Source organism: Parambassis ranga, chromosome 17, assembly GCF_900634625.1.
Source record: "Parambassis ranga chromosome 17, fParRan2.1, whole genome shotgun sequence".
In the NCBI taxonomy this organism is placed as follows: Eukaryota; Metazoa; Chordata; class Actinopteri; family Ambassidae; genus Parambassis; species Parambassis ranga.
This window is the reverse complement of record NC_041037.1, coordinates 8,852,322-8,878,042: the sequence shown is the minus strand read 5'-3', so window position 1 is coordinate 8,878,042 and position 25,721 is coordinate 8,852,322. Positions and strand designations below refer to the sequence as shown.

General features: G+C 39.9%; 1 protein-coding gene across 1 annotated transcript; it reads left to right on the top strand.

Moving 5' to 3' along the window:
* Positions 1-700: 700 nt before the first annotated feature.
* Positions 701-22,985, top strand: LOC114449658 (pituitary adenylate cyclase-activating polypeptide type I receptor-like). The gene is made up of 13 exons (XM_028427475.1): positions 701-781; positions 1,289-1,397; positions 12,101-12,208; positions 14,028-14,128; positions 14,331-14,428; positions 14,668-14,800; positions 15,601-15,754; positions 18,131-18,191; positions 18,292-18,361; positions 18,861-18,955; positions 21,939-22,068; positions 22,717-22,758; positions 22,848-22,985. The coding sequence occupies exons 1-13, from the start codon at positions 701-703 to the stop codon at positions 22,983-22,985; spliced, it is 1,320 nt and encodes a 439-aa protein (XP_028283276.1).
* The last annotated feature ends 2,736 nt before the right edge of the window (positions 22,986-25,721 follow it).

Genomic DNA, 25,721 nt, shown 5'->3' with positions numbered 1-25,721 from the left:
TAATTAGCACGTGGGTAGAGAAGACTCTCCATACCAGCAGGTGGCAATAGTCTGCATTCATCATGCAGAAGTGACCAGATCATCATCATACTTTAAATCTCATCATCTTAATGGCATTCAACCAATAAATTAACACTTCAATATAAAAATAAAATGTTTTAGTAGATTTCGAATTTTACTTCCTACCTCTTCCACTTCACTAATCCACCCTACAGACACCCTGTAATAATTTAAATATGTAGCCTATTTTAAAATATCCTTTGTTAATAATTTAATGATTTGTCTGTGAGCCAGTTTATAAATAGGCTGCAGGGTTTTGTTTAAGTAATACAATAGCCTAGGCTATACTGCTGGCGTCTGACAGTCATTAACATTTGCAAAATACGTTGTTTGAGTTGAAATTAGGCCATTGGCTGTTTGTTTTATCACGCGTCCCCATTGCCATGCCTCTGAATGGAGATGTTCATTCATTTGCTCAGAGAGAGAGAGAGAGAGAGAGAGCAGATGTGCGACAGCAGCTCTCCTCAAGTTTGCAGCTCGCAGTGAGACGCGGGGATTCGTCTATTTTAGGTTGACAGTGTATTTTCACAAGGAGGCTATAAAAGAGGAAGTCAGCGTTTAAGAGGCACAGATGATCATATAAAGCTGGATTTTGTCACAGCATCATCCGACCAGGGATATAAAGAGGACAGATAAGAGCATGGAAATGTGTTGTAAAGGACTGAGAGGACGGCAAGAGAATTTCATACTGCTTATTTGTTACCTCCAGCTGTGGCCTGTGGTGAGTGTTGTCTTTCCAAAAATCTATCAACTATTGTTAAAAAGTGCATCAAAGTTCGCCTGCCGCATTTAACACGTTAAACTCTTTCTAATTAGGAAACGATCAACTTAATGACACCCCGATGGCATCTTTATTAGGCTGTAATGCCCTTGTTGTCCTCTCCTGTGTCTTTGAGGCACACTTGCAGTGTCCTCATTAAGCTGCTGGCACTAATTATCAAGTCTCGCGACCTGCATCCGTCACGCGTATCAATCAAAGACAAAATCATCAGGGGGTCAGATGAAAGAAGATCTGACACGCGTCCCTCACAGGGAGAAGATATCAACTCCAGTTTATCGTGAAATTTAAATCTTTCTTCTTTCCTTTCTTACTTTTTTTTATTATTATAAAAGTATGTTCGCATTATTTCCCACCCTCATCCTGCACCCGTGCCACACGCTCTGAAAGCACTCTGCTGGTGTCTGCTTTATTGTAGATCGCTCATCTGTCTTGTTTTTTTTTTCCCAGGCTGAAGCAATTCATCCGGACTGCGCCATCATCTCTCAGCACCTGAGGGCTCGGGAGATGTGTAGCCAGACGAGGAGGAGCGAGGCGCAAAACCAGACCGACCACACCGGTGGGTACGCGATTTGTGGATGCTGCTGCTGCTTTGGTGTCTCTGCACGCAGACACTGAGAAGCCTTGATGCTCTCTCTCTCTCTCTCTCTCTCTCTCTCTGAGGGCATTTTAAACAGACAGAACTCTTCACTAAACTTAAAACAACAACAACAAACACAATTTTTGGTGGGATGGGGGAGGATCAAACATCAAACAGAAGGAACACTTGGTGCGCTAAACTTTGTAGACAGATGTCTCTTTCTTCATCTGTGGTATTTTCAGCTCATGTCATGACCTTCTGATGACCCAGGAGAAACATTAAGCCACCACATGTCCATAAAGACTCTCATGTGACTTCATGACATAATCAACCAACAGAGGCAAGTAACTAAACTACTACTACTACTAAATAAAAGGCATTCCTATTGTGGATTAAAATAAATGTTCCCCAAAATACCATTAACCCATGTTCTCAAAAAGCTTTTGTACTGGTGGCCTCCATTTTCTGGCTCCCTGTCCAGACTATTAGGAATCTGTGAAGTCTGAAGGAGGTGATGAGGTCAAGCATAGAGTGGATTTAGGAATATCACTTCACTAAATATCACTAGTTTGTAGATGAAATAATCTATAATAATAACCATCAGTTGCAGATCTAACAAACCACTTCATTAAGATTTCACACAATGTGACCTGAAAAGAGACTAGAAGTATAATAAAATCGACATTTTCAAGAATATTTATACAGCTCTAATTAGTTTTTTGTATATGACTGTTTAGATTTGAGGCTTGATGCTCACCATCTTGGGTGTAGTACAAACCTCTGGCTGAGTTTCTAATTTAAAAATGTGCAATGACGTGCAGCAGAGGCAGGATGCATTAACACATAAACATGATTGTTTCTGCTTTAAATTTGTACATTTTTGTGGGGATGGACTCACCTTTGAAGCAAGCCTCAAGTGGCCAGACGAGGGACTGCAGCTTTTTGCACTTATTTATTCTGGGCCATTGAAGCTACAATGTGAGCTTTAAAGCAGTCATCTGATAACTTGGTCTCAAAAAGCTAGCCACACTAAGGGATGCAACACCTGAAAGATGACCCTAGTACTGTCACCACACAGGAGACTCAAAGGAATTCTCATGCAGTTATCCACAACACAGCCCAGATGAACAAAAGGGACCAGCTCACTGGATGAGAAACAGCTTCAGCACATCATGTCACTTTTTGAGGTGGATCCTGACAGTTTTCGACAGCTAATTGTCATCAAAGATGGGTGGGCTTGGATCCACCACTGTCAAACGTAGACAAAAGAACAGTAAAAATCTGTGGCTCTAAAGTCTGCAGACAAAATGATGGCCTCTGTTTTCTGGGATGTGCTGCTGGTGGACTACCTGTGTGGTCTTACACTCTCACAGGAGTGCTGCTCATTTGAGACAGCTACAAGAGAACCACAGCATGGCGTGCTGGCAAAAGAAATGCACTTCAACCAGGACAGTTTTACACATTTTAACTTATTTTGATTTTGCGTCTTATCTCCATCAAACTGATCTGACCCTCACATCTGCTTGTCCTTTCAGTCTGACTCACTGACTGTATTACAGCATAATGGACCTGGCGTCTCCTGGTGTGCTGTGATATCTACATATCGTGCTATTCATCAGTAACGTGCCCCAAAACAACAACAGCCGAGCAGCTCACCCCAGTGAGAGGGATGAACTTTAACATTTTCAGGAGTCATCTGATGTTAATTAATGCTGAGGTGACAAAACACATTGGTTTAAAGTTTTCATCCTCTGCTCATTACGAAGATAAATGTGCATTGATGCATCTCACTGTCAAAGGAGGTGTGTTAGTGTGTCCATCAGTGTGACGCCAACAGGTGCAGAGAGAAAATGTCACCTCTGAGAAATAATATCGGTCATCAGTGACTGACTTCCTGTTAGACGCGGACCATCACAGACGTCAAATGATACTTATTTGGCTTAGAGTTTACCATTGGAACAAGAATGTTATTACAATTATTTTAATTTTTATTAAGCCAATAATTAGTATTTTAAAACGATAAAAGGGCAAGAAATTTAACCTGAAACTGCAACAATAGAGTGCTTTGGGTACCAGAGGTAGGAAAGTAATGCACAGTGCAGACTATAAAAACACCAGATCTAAATTTATACTGCAGTAAAACTGAGGAAAGCTGAAAACCCTCATGCATTTGTGAAGCTACAATTCCTAAAAGTTAAATATTCTAAACTACCTGACTGACATTTCCTACTTCTTTCTCTGTCAGGATGAATATTTTTTTAGTGCCATCATCAGAAAATTTGCCCAAATACTTGCCAAAAACATGTTGTCAGCCTCTTCCTCCCTCAGTAGTGCTCTGGAAGCTCTCACTTGTGTCTAAAGTCTTTTCAAATGTCACTGTTAATCCTAAATGAGGTGACATGTAAATGCCTGAGTGTATGGCTTCCTCTGAAGCTATCCGTTTTAAACCAAAAACCTAAGAATAGAGCACAGTTCAGCGGGGATCTGAAAGAAGATGTTTGAATGGAACCATCAACCTCTTGTCATGTCTGTAGTCACACCAGGGAACAAAATATTGTAATCTTCCTCACACAATTGTTCAAAATTCCCCCATGTGATTCAACACAAATATGTCTGTCCCAGTGAAACAGTATACGTTTCTATAATACGTGTAACGTTTTTTACTGCACTCCAGTCACTCTAGTCTAGATGGTATGCATGGATGAATGAAGACAAATCTCTTAGCATACCTCATATAAATGTGCCTCTTTCTCTGGTTGCTCTAATCTCAGGCTAAAAATGAAACCTTTTCATAATCAACACATCACAGTTGCTGCATCACTCTCAGTGTCTCTATGACTCAAATCCAGCGATCTGACTTAAAGCATCCAGAAGTTGGAATTCCCTAATGGGAATATTACTCTGCCACTTGGCAGACGGTGAGAGTTTGAATTCAGAAGAAATCTAATCTGAAACAGCTCGAGGTAAACAACCTGCCCTGATGCAAACCCTGCTTCAGATACACTGCAAAGGACTCGACCTGGCCACTTGACCAAAGGTCTTTAGGGTTCACCCTCTGGAGAGCAAGATCTTAGATTCCAAGAGTGAAAGTAAAATCATTACCCAGGAAGAATAACTACAACTCAAAATTGTGTTCATGTATCCTCATGTATAATCCGGAAAATGTTTTTTTTTATTAAGTATTAATATATATATATTTATAGAATTTACCATGCTTTAAAATCATTTTAAATAAATTAAGATAATAACAAAAGGGGGGGGGGGAGGAGCTAACACCATACACATTTTTTACATTTAAATAATTGGCCACTACATTGGTGTGGGATGTGGTGTAACAGAAGTATGACAAACATAGAAGCTAATCTCAAACTAATCCACCCAATAGCTGTTGAGGCCTGTGGAACCAAATGCTCAAAAAGGTGGACAAAAATAACAAGACACTGCTAAAATAATTCTAATTATAGTAATCCAAACTAACTAGACTTGCCTTTGTAAACATATGTACAGGCAACACTGGATGCACTTCAAAACACCCACATTTATTGTGTTTTGGTATAAGCCCACATGCTGTCAGTGTGTCAGGCTGCCACTGCCCTAAATCCTCCTGTCAGCTTTCCAGGAGAGCAGCAGTTTGAACACATTTGATCTGGCATCACTGCGTCACTGTGGAACATCTGTTATGTGCTGCAGGTACAACTGATGGCAAACAATGCACCTTAAAATTAAACCTTACTGACACACTAATGAAATCATCGGCTATAGCAGGTGACTTTAATGCAACCTTACAAGCTGTCAGATACTTTCTGTAAAGCAACACCTGAATTCTGTAATTAAATCAGCCTTGCCTCCAGGTCTCCTGCTCTTCATAGCCATTAGCACTGCGACTCTGTTGCTGCTTGTTTTTTTTTGTTCCACCCACCAAAGTGCTCGTAAACATGCCACCGTCTCTGCCATCAAACTGTAATACTATTTGGAAGCTGTTGCCTCTGTGTTCTATTAGGATTTTATTAGGATTAGACCTAAAACCCGAACATGAATCCTCCCACATACAGCATGCTTCAAAATGACGCTCCACCTCCCACCAAATTTAAAATTTAGGGATTCAATTCTTCCGCAGTGAAACATTGGAGAGTGAAATCTGTTTAATCCCTGATACCAATTTAGCTTTTTAAAGATACTCTCTTCTCCAGCTAAGCCCCAACAGATAGTTAACTGCAAGCTTGTTAGCACGTCTTTTGTTTTCCACACAGCACTTCACTGCCAGCTTTAATCACCTTATCCACAATGGATTTCCTCCCCTCACATCAAGATATAGTCGACAAGAAGCAGGTTGAAAAGCATTGTTTTCTAATGGTGTGATTAATTGGCAGAGAGCAGATGGAAACCTACAAAGAGCTGAGAGTCTACTGTATTTTCTTAATTAGCTGCAGGCATGAGAAGAATACACTTTTTACAGTAGTTGGTAGAAGTATATCATTCTCTATTAAGCCAGTAGGCATCATTGTGGAACTAATCGACCTTACCCGGCCATTATTTAACAGCAATATACCTTTGTTTTTCTTGCCACCCCTCAATACCCTCACAATATTTCAGTTGTTATTAAACTTTTCAGGGTCTCAGATTTGTCTTGTGGTAAACAAATATTAAATATTTGATACTTCAATTCCACACTGCCGTGGGTCACATCACTGATTAGCATCACAGCACCTGCATTGTTTGCTGTGATCAGAAAAAAAAATCTGGAAAGCTATGTCCTGTAAGCTGACCTGCTTCCCTTGGCCATAATAGTTTTGTTGAAAACATCTGGCCTCAGGCTACATAGCAGAAATGTTTACCCTGTATGAGCCTTAGATCCTCAGGTGGGACCCTTCTGGCTGCTCCAAAGTTGAGGTTTGCATCCGAGGGCAACACAGCTTCTGCCATCAGGGTCCCTCAGCATATAACAACCTGCCTGAGGTGATAAGGGTCAGTTACATCTTTAGAATCACGCTTTTACTTGTAATTTTTACTTTAGTTTACAGAATTTTATTATGTTTGATTTATTAATGCCATGCATACCCAAAAATGTAACTTTCTGTTAGTATTGTGTTTTTTTCCTCTGATACCTGATCCCGTGTATTTCCTTAAGTGGCCACTTAAGGCCGACTCCAACAGTGAGTCAATCACCTTGTGTAAAAATGTCAGGCTTTACAGCAACACATTACACATGTAGACATACTCTATGTATTCTTCATATCATTTAAAACTATATTAATGATTAAAGGTTTGCATAATAAGGGGATCAGATAATCGGCTTTGGACAAAGCTGGACTAACTGAGAGCTAGGCAGATAAATGAAAAATGTATTTAAATTCATCTAATAAATGTTGAAATTATTTCCTCACAAAAAACAAGAACAAAGATTTGTCTTCTGAGCACCACAACTGTCTGTGCAAAAAAAATCATGACAATCCATCTGGTAGTTCTTGAGTTATTTCAGCCCTAAGAAAAAATGTCAGACTGACGCTGTCATTTATAATAAAGCCTGTAGATAAGGTCGTGAATAATAAAACAGGAGGTGGTGTGGTATGTTTGGTCATCAAATGCTACGCAACAACCCCACAATTCATAGTGTCCCCCCTGGGACAACAGCAGGGAGCAGTGAGATGACAGACGACATGAAAGTGCATTACCACACGGCCCGTCTGCCCCCTCTGGATCCTCAACTTCTGGAGTATCAGTCTGAGTCAGCCTGACAGCAGCAGAGGAGACGAGGAGGTGAATCATCCAGGGCTTCTGTGAATAATCACCCCCACCCCTCCCCAGCCACACTATGGTTTCCCTGGGTTATGTTAGTGACATCACTTTTGTCAGACCGCCTGATTGGATCCAGGGTTTTGTGAGATAGAGAAGCATGAGAGAAAGAGTGAATAATGGATTGGATACGCTGGCTTTGTTCAAATGAAATAAGGCAAAGGGAGAAAATACACATTTCACCCAGACAAATTACAGCCTGTAAGTCACGAGTCTGTCTCAGATTAATGTCAGCAGTCATGACAATGGTTCCAATTACCCAGAGGGCACAGACTCTTTATTTTTGTTATCTACATATATTCTTAGGATCCTTAGTCAAAGAACAAGAACAATGTCACATTGCAGCCAATTTACAATAAACATTAAGTCATAATACCTTTACCATTTATAGACATTTGTAGTGACACCACTCCATGGATGTCAGTGTCGGCCATTTGGTCCAACACTTTGGCACAGAATGGCTAAAATAAGATTAATTTTACACATTTCCTCCTCAGAGAAAGACGTCCACACTGACATTAGTAATTCCATTTTTTGTTTAAATGCCTATAAACATCTGGGAAGTAAGGAAAGCAGTTGGAGCTTTAGGAGAGGAATGTTGTCCTATTCCTGTCTGATGCCAGATTATAGCTACTAAACAGTCCTGGGCCTTTGTTGCTGGGTTTTTCGCTTCATGATACGCCAAATGTTTTCTATTGGTGAAAGGTCTGGACTGCAGCCAGGTCAGTTCAGCACCTGGACTCTTCTCCCTTGAAGCCATGCTGTTGTGATGGATGCAGTATGTGGTTTAGCATTGTCCTGCTGAAATATGAAAGGCCTTCCCTGGATGAGACGTTGTCTGGATGGGAGCATATGTTTCTCTAAAACTATGTACTCTTCAGCATTGATGGTGCCTTTCTAGATGTGTCAGCTGCCCACGCCAAAGGCACTAATGCAACTCTATACCATCAGAGATGCAGGCCTTTGAACTTTCTGTTGATAACGGATAAAGCTGGAAGGTCCATCTCTTCTGTAGTCCTCTGTAGACACGACGTCCATGGTTTCTGAAAAGTACCATGTGACCAGAAAGCAGTTTTCCATTTTGCCTCAGACCATCTTTGATGAGCTTTGGCCCAGACAAGATGGCAGGGTTTCTGAATCATGTTCACATATGGCTTCTTCTTTTCATGATGCAGCTTTAACCTGCATTTGAGGATTGCACAGTGAACTGTGTTCACAGACAGTGACTTCTTGGGCCCATGCAGTGATATCCAGCAGAGAATCATGCCTGTTTTCAATGCCATGCTGCCTGAGGGCCGAAGATTATCAAGAAGATCCTCAGGTTTGACCTTTGGACTCGTCCCTTGCACACAGACATTCCTCCTAAATCTCTGAAACTTTTTGATGATATTATGGACTGTAGATGGTGGGATCTTCAATGCCTTTGAAATTTTATGCTGAGGATCACTTTTCTGATTGGTTAACCGGAGTGGTGAACCGATGCACATCTTTTATATATTCATCATAGTTCATCTTTTGGCGACTGTGAATGTCTTAAAGATTTCATGACAATCAACCCAGTAGTAGTTTATATAGTTTTATATTTAACACCACAAATCCGCATGGTACAGGAGAGGTTAGGGGATCAATAAAATATTTAGGTTCATCCTCTAGGGACCATGAATATCTGTCCCAGATGCTAGTTGTTGAGGTATAGAGTAAAACCATTATAGTGACTTCCAAAGAAGGCAACAGTGATATTTCAAACACCAATTAAATTAATTTAAATTAATCCTGCAGAAGACATGCAATATACTGTACTATATTCATTGCAACGTGTTGAAAGGTAGAGTTCACAGAACACCAGAAATGTCTGACACAAGGTGCGCTTTAATAAGCCACAAAACATCCAACCACTGACCTTAATACAACTAAAGAGTCCAAAGGGAAGAACAGAAACAAACCAGACGACAGACACAGGCTGCTCCACAGGGAACGAAGAGTGACATTCAGGTACAACACAGAGTAACAGCGGTAGCCTCACAGGTAGGAACAACACTTAACAACAGACGAACTGACAAAGACAAGGACAGAGTTAAATACACAAGGGTAACAAGACATAGGTGAACAGAATCAGGGCGGGGCAGGTAATCACAAAGGAGGGAAACAAGAGGAAGCAAAACACACAGAGGTACACAGGCAAACACAGTTTTTCAAAATAAAACAGGAAACAATCAAAACCAACCATGAAAATACAAATATACCAAAATAACCAGGAAACTCAGGATTACATGGAAAACACGAACCAGAGCACACTGGATCATAACAGAAACGTCCTCAATAGTTAATAATCTTCCTACTTTTGATGCACACACACTAATAGAACTTTGCCATGTATTGTTTAAGGCACATGGGTCAAACTCAAGGCAAACTCTATGGATCAATAAAGACAAAGAAGCCGAGCACACAGTGTGGTTCACCGACATCCTGCAGAGTAGAATCATAATTTCACTTGTAGAGAGGATGTGTGGCAGAAATCACTCCTGACCCTCTGAAACAGGTTTGATGTCGGAGCCTGAGGAGATCAAACTTTTTCCACTTAAGAGATTTCCTGATGAAAATGTATTTGACACTTATTTTGGTCTTCAGCCTCTGGGGATAAATGGAGGGGGAAAAGTCCTTGCATCGCTTGCTTCATCAATGCCGTTGGAGATGTCTGCAGCAGTGTACTGTTTTTCACCATGAATATTATGTGCCTTACTCCATACATCTTTCTATTTTGTCTAATCTGTCACCTCACTGGTATGTGAATAAGTCCATCATATACCAGTAAGTTCCTTCTGGTTTATCTAAAATCTGGAAAATGTGTGACAGGAGATGGAAAAACTGGCATGTGTGATATTAAGCAAACGCTTTTACTGTAACCAAACTGAAACATAAAAAGATAAGGCTGGAGTGTGGATAAAACCTGTCAGCTGCTATTGATTTATTAGGTCAGGATTAATGAAAAAATGCTTTTTTAACTACACAAGAAGAAGTATGTGAGTAGGTAATCAGGCCAGCTGTATGTACTGTATTCAATGTGTATTGAGCAGACAAAGGCCTGAGGTTACCCTGCTCTCCATAACTATAACAACAGGAAGCATGTGTTGCTGCAAGAAACTCATCATTCTGGGCTTGATTGTTGTGGCCTTTTAAAACTTACTGAGTGTGTAAGAAGTCAGGTCTTTCACTGATTAATTTATAGATATTCTTTCCCTTTGTGGTAAAAAGTGACGATGCTACTTTTTGTGATACCAATCTATTGTCTGAATGAGCCTTCTCCAGTTGAATGCATAAGCAGACTGATAAACATTTGAAACATAAAATATTCTTTTGATCACTCAGGAATGGAGCACACACACACACACACACACACTAAAAAGGTCTAAGCAGCCATGCTGTGTGAGATTAAAATTAGTGTGCTAATATTGGCAATGCGGGTATGCTAGCATAGTTATGTTTGCTTTATGGCTTTATGTTCACCACAGTTTGACTAGTATGGTTTTCATTGTGAACCTATACAAGAAAATCAGAAGGTCATGGTTTGTAGGATTTATCTTTTGGGACCTTTTCCAAGAGATTAAATCGAGGCAACTAGACTTTTTTAGGATTTTGTTTTGAAGACGTTTTGCCACCCGAGTAGCTTCTTCAGTTCTGCTGCTGTTCTGGTGGGGAATTTGTGTTATTATGTGTTCAGAACCTCTGTGAGTGGAACGACTAGAAACTGTGTCAGGGCCATGTGCAGGACTAGTTAACGGTCCATTGTTAGGGTTTGAATGGGGGTGAAACCTGCTAGAAAAAGATGAAAGGACAGAGTTGTAAACAGGTGAGAGCTCATGCCCCAGCGCTCCTCCTCGGTTCAGAGAGGTTTTTCTAATTTCACATAGATGGCTTCTTTGACTCCTCTTTCAAACCAGCTGTCCTCTCTATCTAGAATGTGGACATTCTTATCCTTAAAGGAGTGAATTCTGTCTTCAAGGTGCAGGTGAAGTGCAGAGTCCTGACCTGAGGAGGTGGTTCTCCTGTGCTGTGACATCCTTCTGTGTAGTGGTTGTTTAGTTTCACTAATATAAAGATCATAGCATTCCTCACTGCACTGAACTGCATGGACTGCATTGCTCTGTCTGTCCCTGGGAGTCTTGTCCTTGGGATGAACCAGTTTTTGTCTTTGGGACCATGAATGTACAAAATTTCATGGATAGTTGAGATGTTTCAAAAACAAACATGAACTTCATGGTGGTGCTACAGGAAAGATCATAGGATCACCGAAGTAGGCTTCAACATCTGGGAACCATGAATCTACACAATAACAACATGGATTTAACAACACACCTTATATACATATACAACCTCAGAAGGAATACATATATATATATGTATTCCTTCTGAGGTTACACAAGTTTCATTTGTTTCACAGTTTGAGAGCACTGGATGTCTCATTGCTATTTTTCTATATTTGTGTGACAGAATCAGTCTAGCAGAGAGATCCCATTATTAAGTGATGACACAAGGCTGACACAAAGCTTGGTCTCTTCAGGAATTAAATAAAGAAAGAAGCCAGACACTAGTAATCATGCAAACACTAAATAAAGAGTCTAAGATAATGTAATTCTTATGTGACAGCATCACACTTCAAAGCTATGGCTGCTAGGACAGAGACATTGCTTGGGTATTGATGACACTGCTCATCTAACACTGTCTCCACATTGGATTTTATTATAATGCTGTTAAGATTTTTCTTGCTTGCGGTATTCAAGTTACATTACATATGACTACTATTATTTTGACTTGAGTTTTTACAGTTATGCATAATTGATTGTAATATATTGTAATATTTCTGAATGTGATTCTTTCCTCTGTGGTTGTAGGATGTAAAACAGAGTGGGATGAGATTGGATGCTGGCAGAGAGCTGAGGTCGGGCAGGTGGTCAATGTGTCGTGTTCTGAAGTCTTCCAGCATTTCTCCAGCAATCAAGGTCAGTTCTCGTGCCAATCTCAGCCCACAACTCCTCCTAATCTAATGAATAGAATTGTTCAAATACTGGAAAATCACGTCAGCATCCCATTTTTTATTTTTTATTTCTAATTATCTGTCATCTATAATCAGCAGTGCTAATATTGGCTGGAGTCAATGACGGAATATGAATTATTCATGCACATTTGTTGGCAAAGACATATATATATATATATGTGTGTGTGTGTGTGTGTGTGTGCTCCAGGACATTACTGGCAGAAGAAGAGACTTTAAATCTTAGCTGGAGGGTTTTTATGTCACAATCTGACATCCTCTTAGGCTGTTGTTGTCTCTGGAAAAAAGCGCCGCGGACACCAAGAGAAACAAAATTTGAACTTGTATAATATGGTCATGAGGGTTATAGTATTGTTCTGAGTCCTTCTGGAGCAAACATGTATTTTAGTGTTCATTTTGTTAATAAAATGCAAATGTTATGCAACTTCACATCTGTGCTTTAGTGTTTATGGGACAGTTATTGAATATTGAAAACATGGCGACTAGTCCTAGTGCACACTGACACTGCAAATGGACAAGCTTGTGCTGTGTTGTGTTGCAATTATGACCAGATCATTAGGAGAGTTAAGGTCAGGATCATTATAGAGTAATGTTCTTTCCTCCTTTACCTTGATGGAATCATGGGTCATTGTGATTTGAATTGCAGATCACCCAAACAAACTCTCTGCTTTCAGCAAAGCCGTTAGCAGCCTTTGGTCTGTTCCTGTTCTCTGTTTGCTCAGAGGGAATCAGGAGAAGAAGAAAAAAAACACCTTCTAGCCATGGATTTCTGTGCTTCTTTGTTCAAACAGACACACAACCATCCAGCTTACGCCTGCGCTAAGCTATCTGTGGCACACACATTTACAGTAGATATAGGCTACACAATCACACATACACTGCTTTAGCAGGATGAGATCCAGCTGACGACCTTCTCCTGACACCTGATGTTTCCAAATGGATGTTATTCAGAAGTAAATGTCAGTGGACTTGGACATGAAAGCATCAAATGCTTTCTGACTGAAGGCACTAATGGAGTGAAATGGTCCAGGAGAGGAAATGTCAGAGCAGCAGTCCAGATGGGCTGCTCCTCAAGTGCACAGGAATGCTGACTTCCTGCAGGCACAACGATAAATTAAATCTGATTTAGATATAAGTTTCCTGATAGTGTGACAAAAAATGAAAATTAAAAAAAAGAGAAATTACAGCTGTGGTCTGTAGAATCAGTGCAGATGATGTTAAAAGGATGGCCTGTACAGACTGATGATCACAGGTCATCATGGTTGACCTGTGATCACCAGGTCATAGCGAGTCTGTGAGGGGACTCACTGCAAAGATACTACAAGTGTGTACATAAGAAAACTAAAAAAATACATGGTGGCGTACACTGCTGCATCCTCTGTGCATGTGTGGTTTTACATTGTATAGGATCTATGTCTCCGAAGCCATCTTGTGTCACAATTAGGAGACCAGTTGGGGTGGTGTATGCTAACAAAAACCCAAGGACCTTGACCTAGGACACTGCGTCAAATTCCACTTTCACAAAACCCTTGAGGCAAAGTTCTCCATTTTTTGGGTTATGAGGGTGATGAGTCCCACATGACGTTCCCAGCACACTTCTGAATGACATTATTGGCCACATAACTATAGTTTACTCAAAAAGGTAATGCAGAGGGGTCAGTGTATTCAGACCATGTTGAACTGAACTGTAATAAAATAAATATTTGCATTGTTCAGATTAAAGCTGACTTACTCCTTGCCTCCTTTTTTGTCTGCTCCCACATCAGGGTATGTTTACCGGAACTGCACTGTGGACGGCTGGTCTGAAATGTATCCACCCTACGAGGAGGCCTGCGCTTTCAGCGATGACAGCGAGCCTGAATCTGAGGTATACAGTGGCTGTGATCATGCCAGGCTTTTGTTTTTGCTACCTCTTCCTCTCTGCTTCCTTTTCAGGTCAGACCTCCTTGTAGGTTGGACAATGCATTTGTTCCAAGTATAAACAGTTTGTGGGAGGATACATTTAAAATGATTTGTGTCATTTTGTTTTTGAATCGTTGATAATCTGCCTCTGTTTTCTGTGTCTCCAGACGAGTTACCTCTCCATGTTCAGGCAGGTTTACACAGTGGGCTACGCCACCTCGCTCATCTCCCTTATCACAGCCATAGTGGTGTTCACAGCCTTCAGGTAAGACCAGAACCGCACACACACTATTCTAGGGCAATAAAAAGGTGCTCATTTACAGCTCAACACAAATATCCACACATTCAGGTGATAAACCTTGTACAGTCTTTGTAGCAGAGAAGCTCATGAACCATCTTACACATGCAAATTTATGACCTTGTTTACCTTCTTCCTCTCTCTATCTGTCTTACTTCTTATTTGTATACACATGCACAAGAACTGTGTGTTTTACTGTTACACAGGAAGTTCCACTGCACCAGAAACTACATCCACATCAACTTATTCTCCTCCTTTGTCCTGAGAGCCAGCGCTGTTTTCATCAAAGACACGGTGCTGTTTGCCGACGAGAACTTGGACCACTGCTTAGTCTCCACGGTGAGGCTGCTGATTCCATCATGAAGCCACTGTGTTACTAAGTTATGAATGTTACACTGCTGGTCACATGCACTAATCTTAACCCTGATGGATTGACTGGTTTGCAGAAAAGGGATTAACAGTTTAAAGCTAGTTTTCATCACATGATCTTAAGCAAATACTTTCAATAACATAACAAATGACTTCTTGTCACAGCGTTCAGACTGCTTGCCTAAAATAAAGTAAAAATATCCATGCTTAAAACTGCGCCACCAGGATGTCTACAAGAATAATGTCATTGTATGAAAAACAGACAGCCTTTCCTTTGTAAGATGTCTTTCACAGTATGTGAATGGAAATCAGAACAACTGCAGAGATGATTAAAACTTCCTGAAAGCACCAGAGATACTGGTGAAAACATGCCCATCATCTAAGAACATCCAAGAGCACAAACGAATTTCACTTGAAGCTTTTGAAATATGTTTTTGGTTGACACCTTTTCAAATCCTTAATACAGTCTCTTAAACATCTCCTCACCTGCATGTTAAAGCCGATGGTGTGTGTTTTCATGGTGGTTAACATTTTGTGGGTTCAGCGTTTACATACCTACCTCCTTCTTTTGGGTCTATAAATAAGTGCATGTAAAAAGACTTGGCTCTTTTAACGCATGAATAGTTCACATTTCGGAAATTTTTAAACTGATTGCAACATCTAGTCCCAACTCTACAGAGGGAAATGGTTGACAACACTAAAACTAAAAGCTGGTTTCCTCACTTCTTCTCATGAGGCCAAAACGGCACACTTTTCTTCTTTTATTGCAGGCGGCTTGCAAGTCTGCTGTGGCTTTCTTCCAGTTCAGCATCCTGGCCAATTACTTCTGGTTGCTGGTGGAGGGCATGTATCTGCAGACCCTGTTGGCCCTCACCTTCGTCTCTCAGAGGAAATACTTCTGGTGGTACATCCTGACTGGATGGGGTGAGTCAGGGTCACTGAAAGGGGTTGCAGATGACACGCTGAGTGTCCGCTGAGTTTTCAGTTCAGACCTCAATGCTCAGACATAAAGATGATCATAAGATCATGTGATTGTAGTGTCCAACAATCTATGGCAGGCTGGCGACACTTTAATTTACATTGTTGGTGTCATTTGTCTTTTTCTTGTTGTAGCACAAAGGTGTATGATCATATTTGGGTTGGAATCTGCTTCCAGAGAATAAGTCATTCCCCCAAAACCTGGTTACTTGTTTATTTAAACAATAGCAGTGCCGCAGCAGTGACTGCAGCTACACTTGTCCTCAGACTTTCTTTGTATTTTCCTTTGTCTTTTGTTTCCCCGAGCTTTAAGTACTCTCTCTTTGTGCCGCCCTGCGTTCCACAGTCAAGCGGTTTGCATCGTTTCCATATTCCGATCCATTGTCATTTTGTCTTCTGTGTGTTTTCTTGGCTAAGCTAGAGTTCTCAAGTGTTTTTGTGTTGGTCTGATTTTTGAATGTAACACAGCAACATGAATGAAACCATACCAGTCCAGGCTGACGCCACCATTCTGTTCAACACAACAGTGAAGGTGAAACACAGCCACATAATGCATCTATTATGTTTTGGAAAAGACCAGAGTGGTTATTATAAGACAAATAAAGCTCTTTCCTGGCGTCTTGTACTCCTGTCTGCATATTTTAAAATGTAATAACTCGAGGTAATGCATTCAAACACAACAAAGGAATAATACTGATGAGGAGATGAGTGGAAATCGTGGGAGAATGTGCTGAAGAGTAGCAGGAGGATGGACACTTAAACCCACAACCATCCCCCTTGAGCTTTAGTTTGTCAGGCTCATTAACGAGTGACTTTATAAGTGAGGAGGGTTTATAATGGTTTGCTGCAGTGGAGAAGCCACACTGTGCATTGGCATTCTACAACAGTAAGTCATGCTGCAGAGCACGGTGGAAGTGGAAACTGCAGAACTTGAAGTGATGACGTTGTGACAGCCACTCAGCTGTGGTGTGACAGAGAGGGAAGCTAGGTGCTCTGCTTCTGTCCATCAATTCCTGCTGGAGAGGAATCAACACTATTTCAACCAAGTCTGTGGAAAAATGGTGAAACTTCTCAATCTTTTTGTCATAACTTCTTTGTTCCAAGATGAAAGATTACAGTGATGGACTGTCATACAGTTTATGATCCCCAGAGGATGAACCATTCTGCATCCTAATACATGTAGAAGATACAAATAGATAATCCTAAAAAAACATCTGTAATCTCTAATGTTTTACAATTTAAGAGTAATTTCTCAAGAACATTAACATTTTAAAACCATATATATATATTCAAATATGATAATGCCTCCTTTGCTACACAGTGTTTTGTGCTAATTAGATGATGTAACACAATCATCAGAGCCCAGAGGTAAACATGCCACTATACAGTGTTTGCCAAATTGTCAAAATGTTGGTAAGGATGAGTACTGCATTCATGATTGTTGAAATTATTGAAAAAAAATCATAGTTGATTGATCTGATTTTCAAACCATTGCCTGACCAGCCCTACCCATACCACTTCATGGAAATTCTCAGCCAGATTCCCTTGGTGGGAACTCTTCACTTCACAAACTATCTAAAATGGGACAAGCTTTATGCAATGAATTATTGTGTGCCATGTTCAAAACTACCCCTCAGAAATCCAACTTCACCCCACAGAGACCAAATGGATTCTTTGTATAAGCTATTATACACTGAACCATCAGCGATCATGTTTTTTTTTATTTGTGTATGTACTGCATTATCTATATATATATATATATAGAGAGAGAGAGAGTATTTCATCAGCCTTGTTTGCACGCAGGGTAACACAGTGACTCTTTTCGCTGTTGAGGAAAGGGATGTTTATCTCCTAAAATCAGACATGACACATTTTCTTCCTAGTTTGTTAGTTAGATAGAGGGTTAAGTAATTGCCACTGGCTTTTTCCAAATGACATTATACACTTGTTGCTATGCAACATGTGGAAATAAATATTTCTGTTGTGACAATCTGTGGTTTTTATGACCCGACAAGCTACCTAGGGTGTGTTTGTATGTGTATATATGAGTAGTGCTCAGTCTGTGTATGTGATGTGTCTTATCAGCTTCTTCCCGGCTGTTTGTCTCGCTGTCTTGTGTCGCCTGCTTTTATCCCTGTGTCAGTTATATCTCTTGGCACAGAGATGCAAGTAGGACTTGATACACAGAGTGTACACAATGTTTTATATTCCTAACATTTAAAAAAACAAAAAAGCACGTGGGTTAGGGTTCTAGAGCGTTGTTATGATTAATTTTACTTGACAGATGAACAGAGCGTGCGTTAATCTCTGCTCCTATTATAGGGCTCCCGTCAGCAGTTCTCATACTCTGGGTTTTAACCAGACTTTTCTATGATGACAGAGGGTAAGTATATATATATATATATATATATATATTATATTGTTGTATTTGATGTGAGTGTAATGTATTTTAAATAGTGGCAATTATATGGCTTTATTTACAGTTGCTGGGATGACACAGATGATGTTGGTATTTGGTGGATTATAAAAGGACCGATAACAGCCTCACTGCTGGTGAGTGGAGAGCTACCATGTACCTGTATATGTTGTTGTTATATGGTGGCAATTTAACCATGGAATTAAAAAAAATTGGCTTACGACTTTTTGTTACATATCAGCCATCATTATGCCCTTTTGTTTGTCACCAAAATTAAGAACAATCACAGTATATTTTCCTGATTATGTGTTAGCTGTATAAACTCTAATCTGATTTGGAAACACAGTATAGGCCAGACATATAAAAATCTATTTTTCTCTCAGAATTCTCCATGAGTTTAAAAACAAACAAACAAAAAAAAAACATTGGAGCCCAAAACATAGCCTACCATTTCCACATGTGGGAAAATAAAGAGAATGAGAAAGAGAATAAAAATGATTAGCAGGCTTTTAATGGCACCTATTGTGTACCATTCAATGTAACAAACTGAAGCTGACCAGCATTAAGAACAGATTCCACTATATATTCACACTATTTTTTACTAATTGTGTATTTGTGTTGGTATGTCTCTATCAGATCAACATAGTCATCTTCATCAACGTCATCCGGATTCTAGTTCAAAAGCTCAAATCTTCAGCCATGGCCAGGAACAGCGACACAGGACACTTCATGTGAGTCACAACAACAAATGAAGTGTAACATTAAAATAAGGTCACATCTACAACAGAGAACATGAATAAAGCATCATCACATGGTTACACTTGGTAAGAAATGATTTGCTCTTTTAGCCACCATTTAAAGCAACTAATACTCCACATGCACATCAATACTAAAAGCCTTAGCACAACAGGATGATGGGTGGAGGAACAGCAGAATCAAAATGTGTCTGTCTGTACGTCAGTGTCAGCAGGATAAACACGAACAAAGCGGCTGTGTTTCTTCCTGAAAATGTGATTGGATGATACCTCACAGCAGGTAACCAGACAGCTGATGAATGGACCACTGATTGTGAGGGAAGAAAGCAGCTGATACCAATCAGCTAATGCACACCCTCAGGGCTCACCCCGACCATACACAAATCTATAATTCATCTGTGATGTCCATCTGAACCATTTCTGACATTAAGTATTTCTGATGTTAATTCTTATAGTCAAAATATTTCTCTGGAAGGAAAAGGCTGAAGAAAGCTGTGCTTCAACCCTCTGATGAAATCTTTAAGATTGCATCCAAGTTATGTGTGTGCAGCTTTCACCTTCTTTCTTTTGATGTCTGCCTGCGAGCCAACACCTCACTAGATAGAGTGTGTAGATTGAAACCAACTTCACTCACAAACATTCATAAATAACTGCATTCATAGATAAAATTGGTTTGGTGAAAAAAAGAAATACATGAATAAATTAGATTTTGATATCACAGCACTGTGAAAACAGCATGATACACCTTGTTTGGTCTGGAGTGAAGAGTGCTTTGTGCCCAGAGGAGGATTCTCATTGATGCCGCTGACATCTGATCCAACACCACCGTGAGGTTAAATTTGTATTTTAGTCAAATGTTTTGTGGCAGACCTAAAATTTTGTAAAGATATTCACCAATCTCAGAAAACAGATTGTATATTCATCATTTTAGCCAACACACTGGAGGCTAAACATGGATGACATGTTATCACTTCCTCTCATGTGGAAGACAAAATATTGTGAAATGAGCCCATGCATTTGTACTGGTGACATAATTTGTGTGCATTTTCTGACTGGATGCGTCTTGGTTTAATTATAAACCTAATGCCAACTGATTGAGTTAGCCTCCAAATTCCCTTTATAAACAGTGTAAATGGCTTATGTCCAAAAAGCAACTAAGTCTGAGAAATGATGCAAAACTGGCACAAACTGCAGTTCCATAAATGGCCATTTTCACTCATGTTAAACACAGCACACGTTATATCAGTTCCACTTGTGCTTCACAGGAAGCTCTGAGGCTGGACTTATTTAAACTAACCTGGAGTTAGGTGGACTTACTACTACTACTACAACAGTTTTGCCATTATTTATGGTCTACACTTCCATTCATCAGGGTGATAAAGATTTACTGTTTCCTAAAGCACCCTCTCGCTTGCTGCTGCCTATCTGCAATATGTATGTATGAATTTTTGGGGCAAAAGCGCGCTGCATCACTGATTACTAAAAAATTAACATATAAAAGTGCAATGCATGACATTAGCCTACATGATGCTAACATAGTGACCATGAGCGTTACACTACTTTTTGTTAGCATTAAGTAAATCAACTATACAGCACTACAAACACCATATCACTATAGTAACTGTATCAGTCCCATATTTGGATGGCATCAAGCATCAGGCAATGTGATCATATGTTTGGTTAGCATAAACTAAGGACTATGTGTTGACTATACAGTGGGCAGGGGATGATCCCTAAACAGCTTTTGTAGCTTTTGTAGCTTCAGTGAGTAAAAGCCGTCATGTCATCCATCTTTATATATAGTCTCTTAGCTTCTTTAGTTTAGCAAGACTTGGACTCAGTTAAAAAGTAATAATTGTGATAACTGAAATAAGTATATTAATAAAATGGTAAAGAAAAAAGGGACTGCAGTGATGAAGCCAACATTTAGGGAACTGACACCTTCATCACTTGTATTATATGTAAAGTGAAACATTTTATAAAGATCTAGTCCTGCACTTGTTTCTGGAGGCATACACACACATGACTATAGTGGAAGGCCTGAAATCCTTCTATACACCTGAATGAACCGTTCCTTCTGATGACATTTGGCTGGTGGTGCAGATTCATGCTCAGATGATTTAATTTAGAATGAGCGCACATAAAAATAGCACCTGGCACCAGAAATAGATGTCTCCTCCATCGCCATGTGACGGGATTGTTCCACTAGTGTTCCACGCGATGAGAAACCCCACCTCTGTCCTACAAACTTCAATCTGATTTTGGCGGATCTGCGGTGATAACACAAAGGCACAAATCTCAGGTGTGACAAAAGGCAACCACAATCCTATTATAGCCTTGAAATGAGCTGATGTGCAGTTAAGGCTGCGAGGTTATTTCTATCAGTGGGAATATTTTTGGTTAGTCTGCATGTCCGGGTTCAGACACAGTACTGTGCTCTACTAGAGAAAACCTAGAGAACATGACCCATCCCTGTTAGATGTTCGACTAACCGCTGTCTATTGATCATTGATTGATCGGTGTCCAGCAATCTCAATGACACAAAAGGAAGATTAAGAGAATAAACAAGGGTATTTATCTCTTATTGAGCCACGTCACATGCCTTCCAGCAACAGAACACACAGACACACAACAAAATGAAATGGCAACATTTACATGATATTCAGACATCAGGGATCTGACTTGAGCTTTGAGCACAATGCATCTGGGTTTTGTATTTTGACATTTTAGTCTCTTCCACTGATTGGCCTGATGACGGTGCTGCATTAAAGGTCATTGTAATGAAGATTTGAAGCCACAGATGAATTTTTGAATCATGCATTTTGCTTTTGTGGCTGGCATTTCAAACTTAACATGTATCTCTGGTAGGACTATATGACCTTATATTTCAAACTTTGAACAGCTGTTACATCATTATCTCTTCCTCATTTCTTTGTTTTTTTTTTGCTTCTCCCCTCAGGAGGTTGGCCAAATCCACTCTGTTTCTCATCCCTCTGTTTGGGATGCACTACACTGTATTTGCCTTTCTGCCTGAGAACACTGGAGTAGCAGCAAGACTTTACATCGAGCTGGGGCTGGGATCCTTTCAGGTATTAAACAATAAAGAGAGCATGCAAAAACGTTACTAAAAAATTAAGGGGCAACAGATTTTATGTGAAAGAGGCAGGTTTTACTGATCCCACTGATGTGACTGCTGTGAAAAAGGTCTGTAGTAGAAACTAAGAAAGGAAATGATGAAGGATGACCAACCTAACCAAGGCAGTCCTTGAGGATAATCTCTATGTATTTGAGCAGCCCAAGAACTGCTGTGGCGTTAGACCAAGCTGCCTTCTTCAGACCTTAGAGGACAGAGAGAGAACACGCTGCAGGAGACCACTGACACGAGGCACGGCTCCGAGCAATGGCGGCATGCCCTTTGAAAGCATGCACTGAGGCGGCATTCTTTCTGGCTTTGTTTGATGTTTGTGAATGAGCAGAGATGAGCAAAAAGGGGGGGAAAGAGAAGGAATCCTCCCAGCAACATTAAAGTAGAAATTATTTTGCTGCTAGAATTTTAATTTTAATTAACAAACTGAGCCTATATGTGACTAAAACAAGCAATAGCACTGTGGGTAAATGCTCTGCTGCTGTTTTGGTGTTCTCATTTAATCCCTGTAATTGTTTCCATTCAGTCTTAAAGCTGAGGAGTGTCAACACTTTGTTGTTTTGTTCTGATTATAAACTACTCTGTGTTGCAGGGGTTTGTGGTGGCACTCCTTTACTGCTTCATGAATGCAGAGGTAGGAGATTCTTACAAACATTGTGAAGCTTCAAGCAGACTTTCAGTAACTCCAAAACATGATTATTCCACATACGTTTGTATCTGCAGGTCCAAACAGAGCTGCGGAGGTGGCTGCTGAAGTGTCACAATCAAAATCATCTCACACCGGCCAAGAGAAGCATTACTCAGATCACAATCCGGACCCGTGGGCTGCCTGCTTCTAGTGGCAACATCTCTTCCGTGTGATTTCATGTGAGACAGACAAATGTGTGAGAATATCAAGAAAAAAGAATCAAAAAAGACAGAGGAGGTCTGTTTAGCCAGAGGTGAACCTGCTGATGACATTAATTCAACAACCACTCGCACGCTGGTGATTGACTGAGGAAATGTGTCAGGATCCCTAGTATCGGTGTCAGTGAGTCTGAGGGTGGCACAGCGCAATTTTCACACAGTGCACTCTCTCATCATCACATTGATTTGTGTGGACGTCATGGTGCCTGACTGGAAAGAGGAAGCTTCAGTCAGAGGCAGAGCTGGCCCTGAGCTAAGTACAGTGGAACAATGTCACACGGTGTGTTTGCAGTTTGGACTACACGAACTCGAGCAAATGTTGAGAGGTCGAACAGCTGAGGAAACAATGATGTTGGACGTTGGCTGAAATATGTGAAGTTGTTCTGTGTTGTACTAAACAGAGGCTTTTACACCACTGCAGTTCAAAACATCTGGAATATCTTAACATACTCAGCGTTTCACTAGCTGATAGAGATAAGTAAGATTCAAAAGGATCTACATATGTGTTCATTGACTGGTACGTTGTCTTAAAACACAGCTGCTATGAGACATCTCAGTAGTTTTTAATTACATTTCTCTTTTTAGGTTGTAAGTAGTGATACTGTTCGATACATTTGCACCTATATTGACAGGTATTTACATGATAAGAGGATTAACATGGTACTGGTTCTACAAGTGGCACAATGTTGACCTACATCTGCACAGCACACGGTCATGTTTTTATCCATAGTCAATACTGGCTAATGTAAAAGTTATAGTCGAGAGGATCAATACCACTCTCATGTAAATATGAAGCTATAGGCAACATTTGAATAACCTTGGATTAGCATAGCAACAGCTAACAATTCTGAATTTGCATCTGGTTTGCTCATATGTGTACAAAAGCCTAAACATGAAAACATCATGTGTTGCCTTATTTATGCTGGACCTCAAGGTGCTTTGTTGTCATGTTTTTGATTAGCGACATGCACACATTCTGCTTGTCATGTCAATGCATTTAAAGATTTTTGTGTGTGTGTGTGGCTCAGGACAGGGGCAGTCAGCCTTTTACTGGTGTTAAAAAACACAATAAAGTGTATTCTAACACGCATCATGACAGTCAGACAAGCTGAAACATACATGTATTCAATTCTGGCTGTGTATGTATGTAGCCCAAACCTGATGCTGATATGTGGACTATGTATCAGCCATGGTGATGTGCTTCACTCATCGGCAGCAGAATTAAATAAGATTTACTAATGTTTTTAGACATAAATTAAAATTTAGCGGTGGTTCACAGAATAGTTCACGAATCAAAGGTTTACAGTTGGCCTAGCTGTGTGTGAGGAAAGGAATGGTCCTAAATAAACTGTTTCTTAAAAGCCAAGTTAAACAGCTGTGTGTGATCGTATTGTTTCATTATTAATCTATAATCGATATATTGATCTAATCAACCAAAATCTATTCAAAACTAGTACAACAGCTCACCACAGATAGATTTAATTTGCAGTCAATTTTACACAACATGACTGTTGGACACCAGAACGCTTGTTACACATGACACACCGTCACAGGTATAGAACATATTAGATGAAGGTTTATACATTTTTCTTTTTCCAACATTTAAGTTACTTATACTCTTTGAATGTTTGTCATTACATACACATGCGTACAGAATTTCCTTCCTCTCAAATACACACACACACTCACTCTGAAAACTGGTACATAAACATGAATGTACAAAAACACGGCCACAAACATTACAGGTCTTTTTCAAGAGGTCCACCTGTGTGCCAAAAATATACATATTATATGATACAAAGAAAAGACATCATTTGTACACTATGGCAAAGTGAGAGCAGGCAACATTTAAGAGCAGCTGAGCAACAACGCTACATTCAAAAATTCATTGGCAATCCATAGAACTCACTCACTCACTCTCTCTCTCTCTCTCACACACACACACACACACACACACACACACACACACACACACACTTGAAACCGCCAAAGAAACAGCATCTAATCACAGAAAATGATCACATTTAAACAAGAGGTCAACTGTTCTGGAAACACATTCATTTATTTGATTTTTTTTTCTTTTTTTTGCTGAGAGAAGATTGATATCACATAAAGCGGTGATGTGTGAATAGCTAGCTGCGTGGTAGTGGTAGGGAGAAACTATTGGCAAGTATAGCTGCATGTAAATTTAGAAAATTACCAGCTTGAGAGATACAGCAAGCTAGGTATCGGCAGAGGTAGCTAGTAGATCTAGCTTATCAATAAAGTATCAGTGGTTTATTCAATCTGTTCTCCCTGTGATCGCTCTCACACAAAGCTAGCTCACTGTCATACAAACTCAGTGATATGAATCTTTTCCCCTGACTCTCAGCAAAAAAGTTAATATCATGATAATATATGAAAATGCCGCTGGGGATTTAAAAAATGAATACAATGCTTAAGTGCAAGATGATTTTTTTAAAAGAAGCTTTGCCAAAATGTGGCTAAAGTTACTTGATTGTGTAGTGATTCAAAAAAAGTGCAACAATTTACCCAAATGTTTAAACAAAAATAAAAAATCAAGACAGCAAACCTCACTGTTAGGTCACAGCGAGATGTAAACAATGATTAAAAGGAAACGGTGTACTCCACCCTACATCTATTGACTTCATATCCCATAATACAATGCTTTAAATAAACATCAATGCATGT

Bases quoted from the DNA above. Each gene is read 5' to 3' on its own strand.
- LOC114449658 (XM_028427475.1), top strand. From the start codon at position 701: ATGGAAATGTGTTGTAAAGGACTGAGAGGACGGCAAGAGAATTTCATA. The intron at 14,129-14,330 runs GTATACAGTGGC...CTGTGTCTCCAG, and splicing joins ACAGCGAGCCTGAATCTGAG to ACGAGTTACCTCTCCATGTT. The intron at 14,801-15,600 runs GTGAGGCTGCTG...CTTTTATTGCAG, and splicing joins ACCACTGCTTAGTCTCCACG to GCGGCTTGCAAGTCTGCTGT.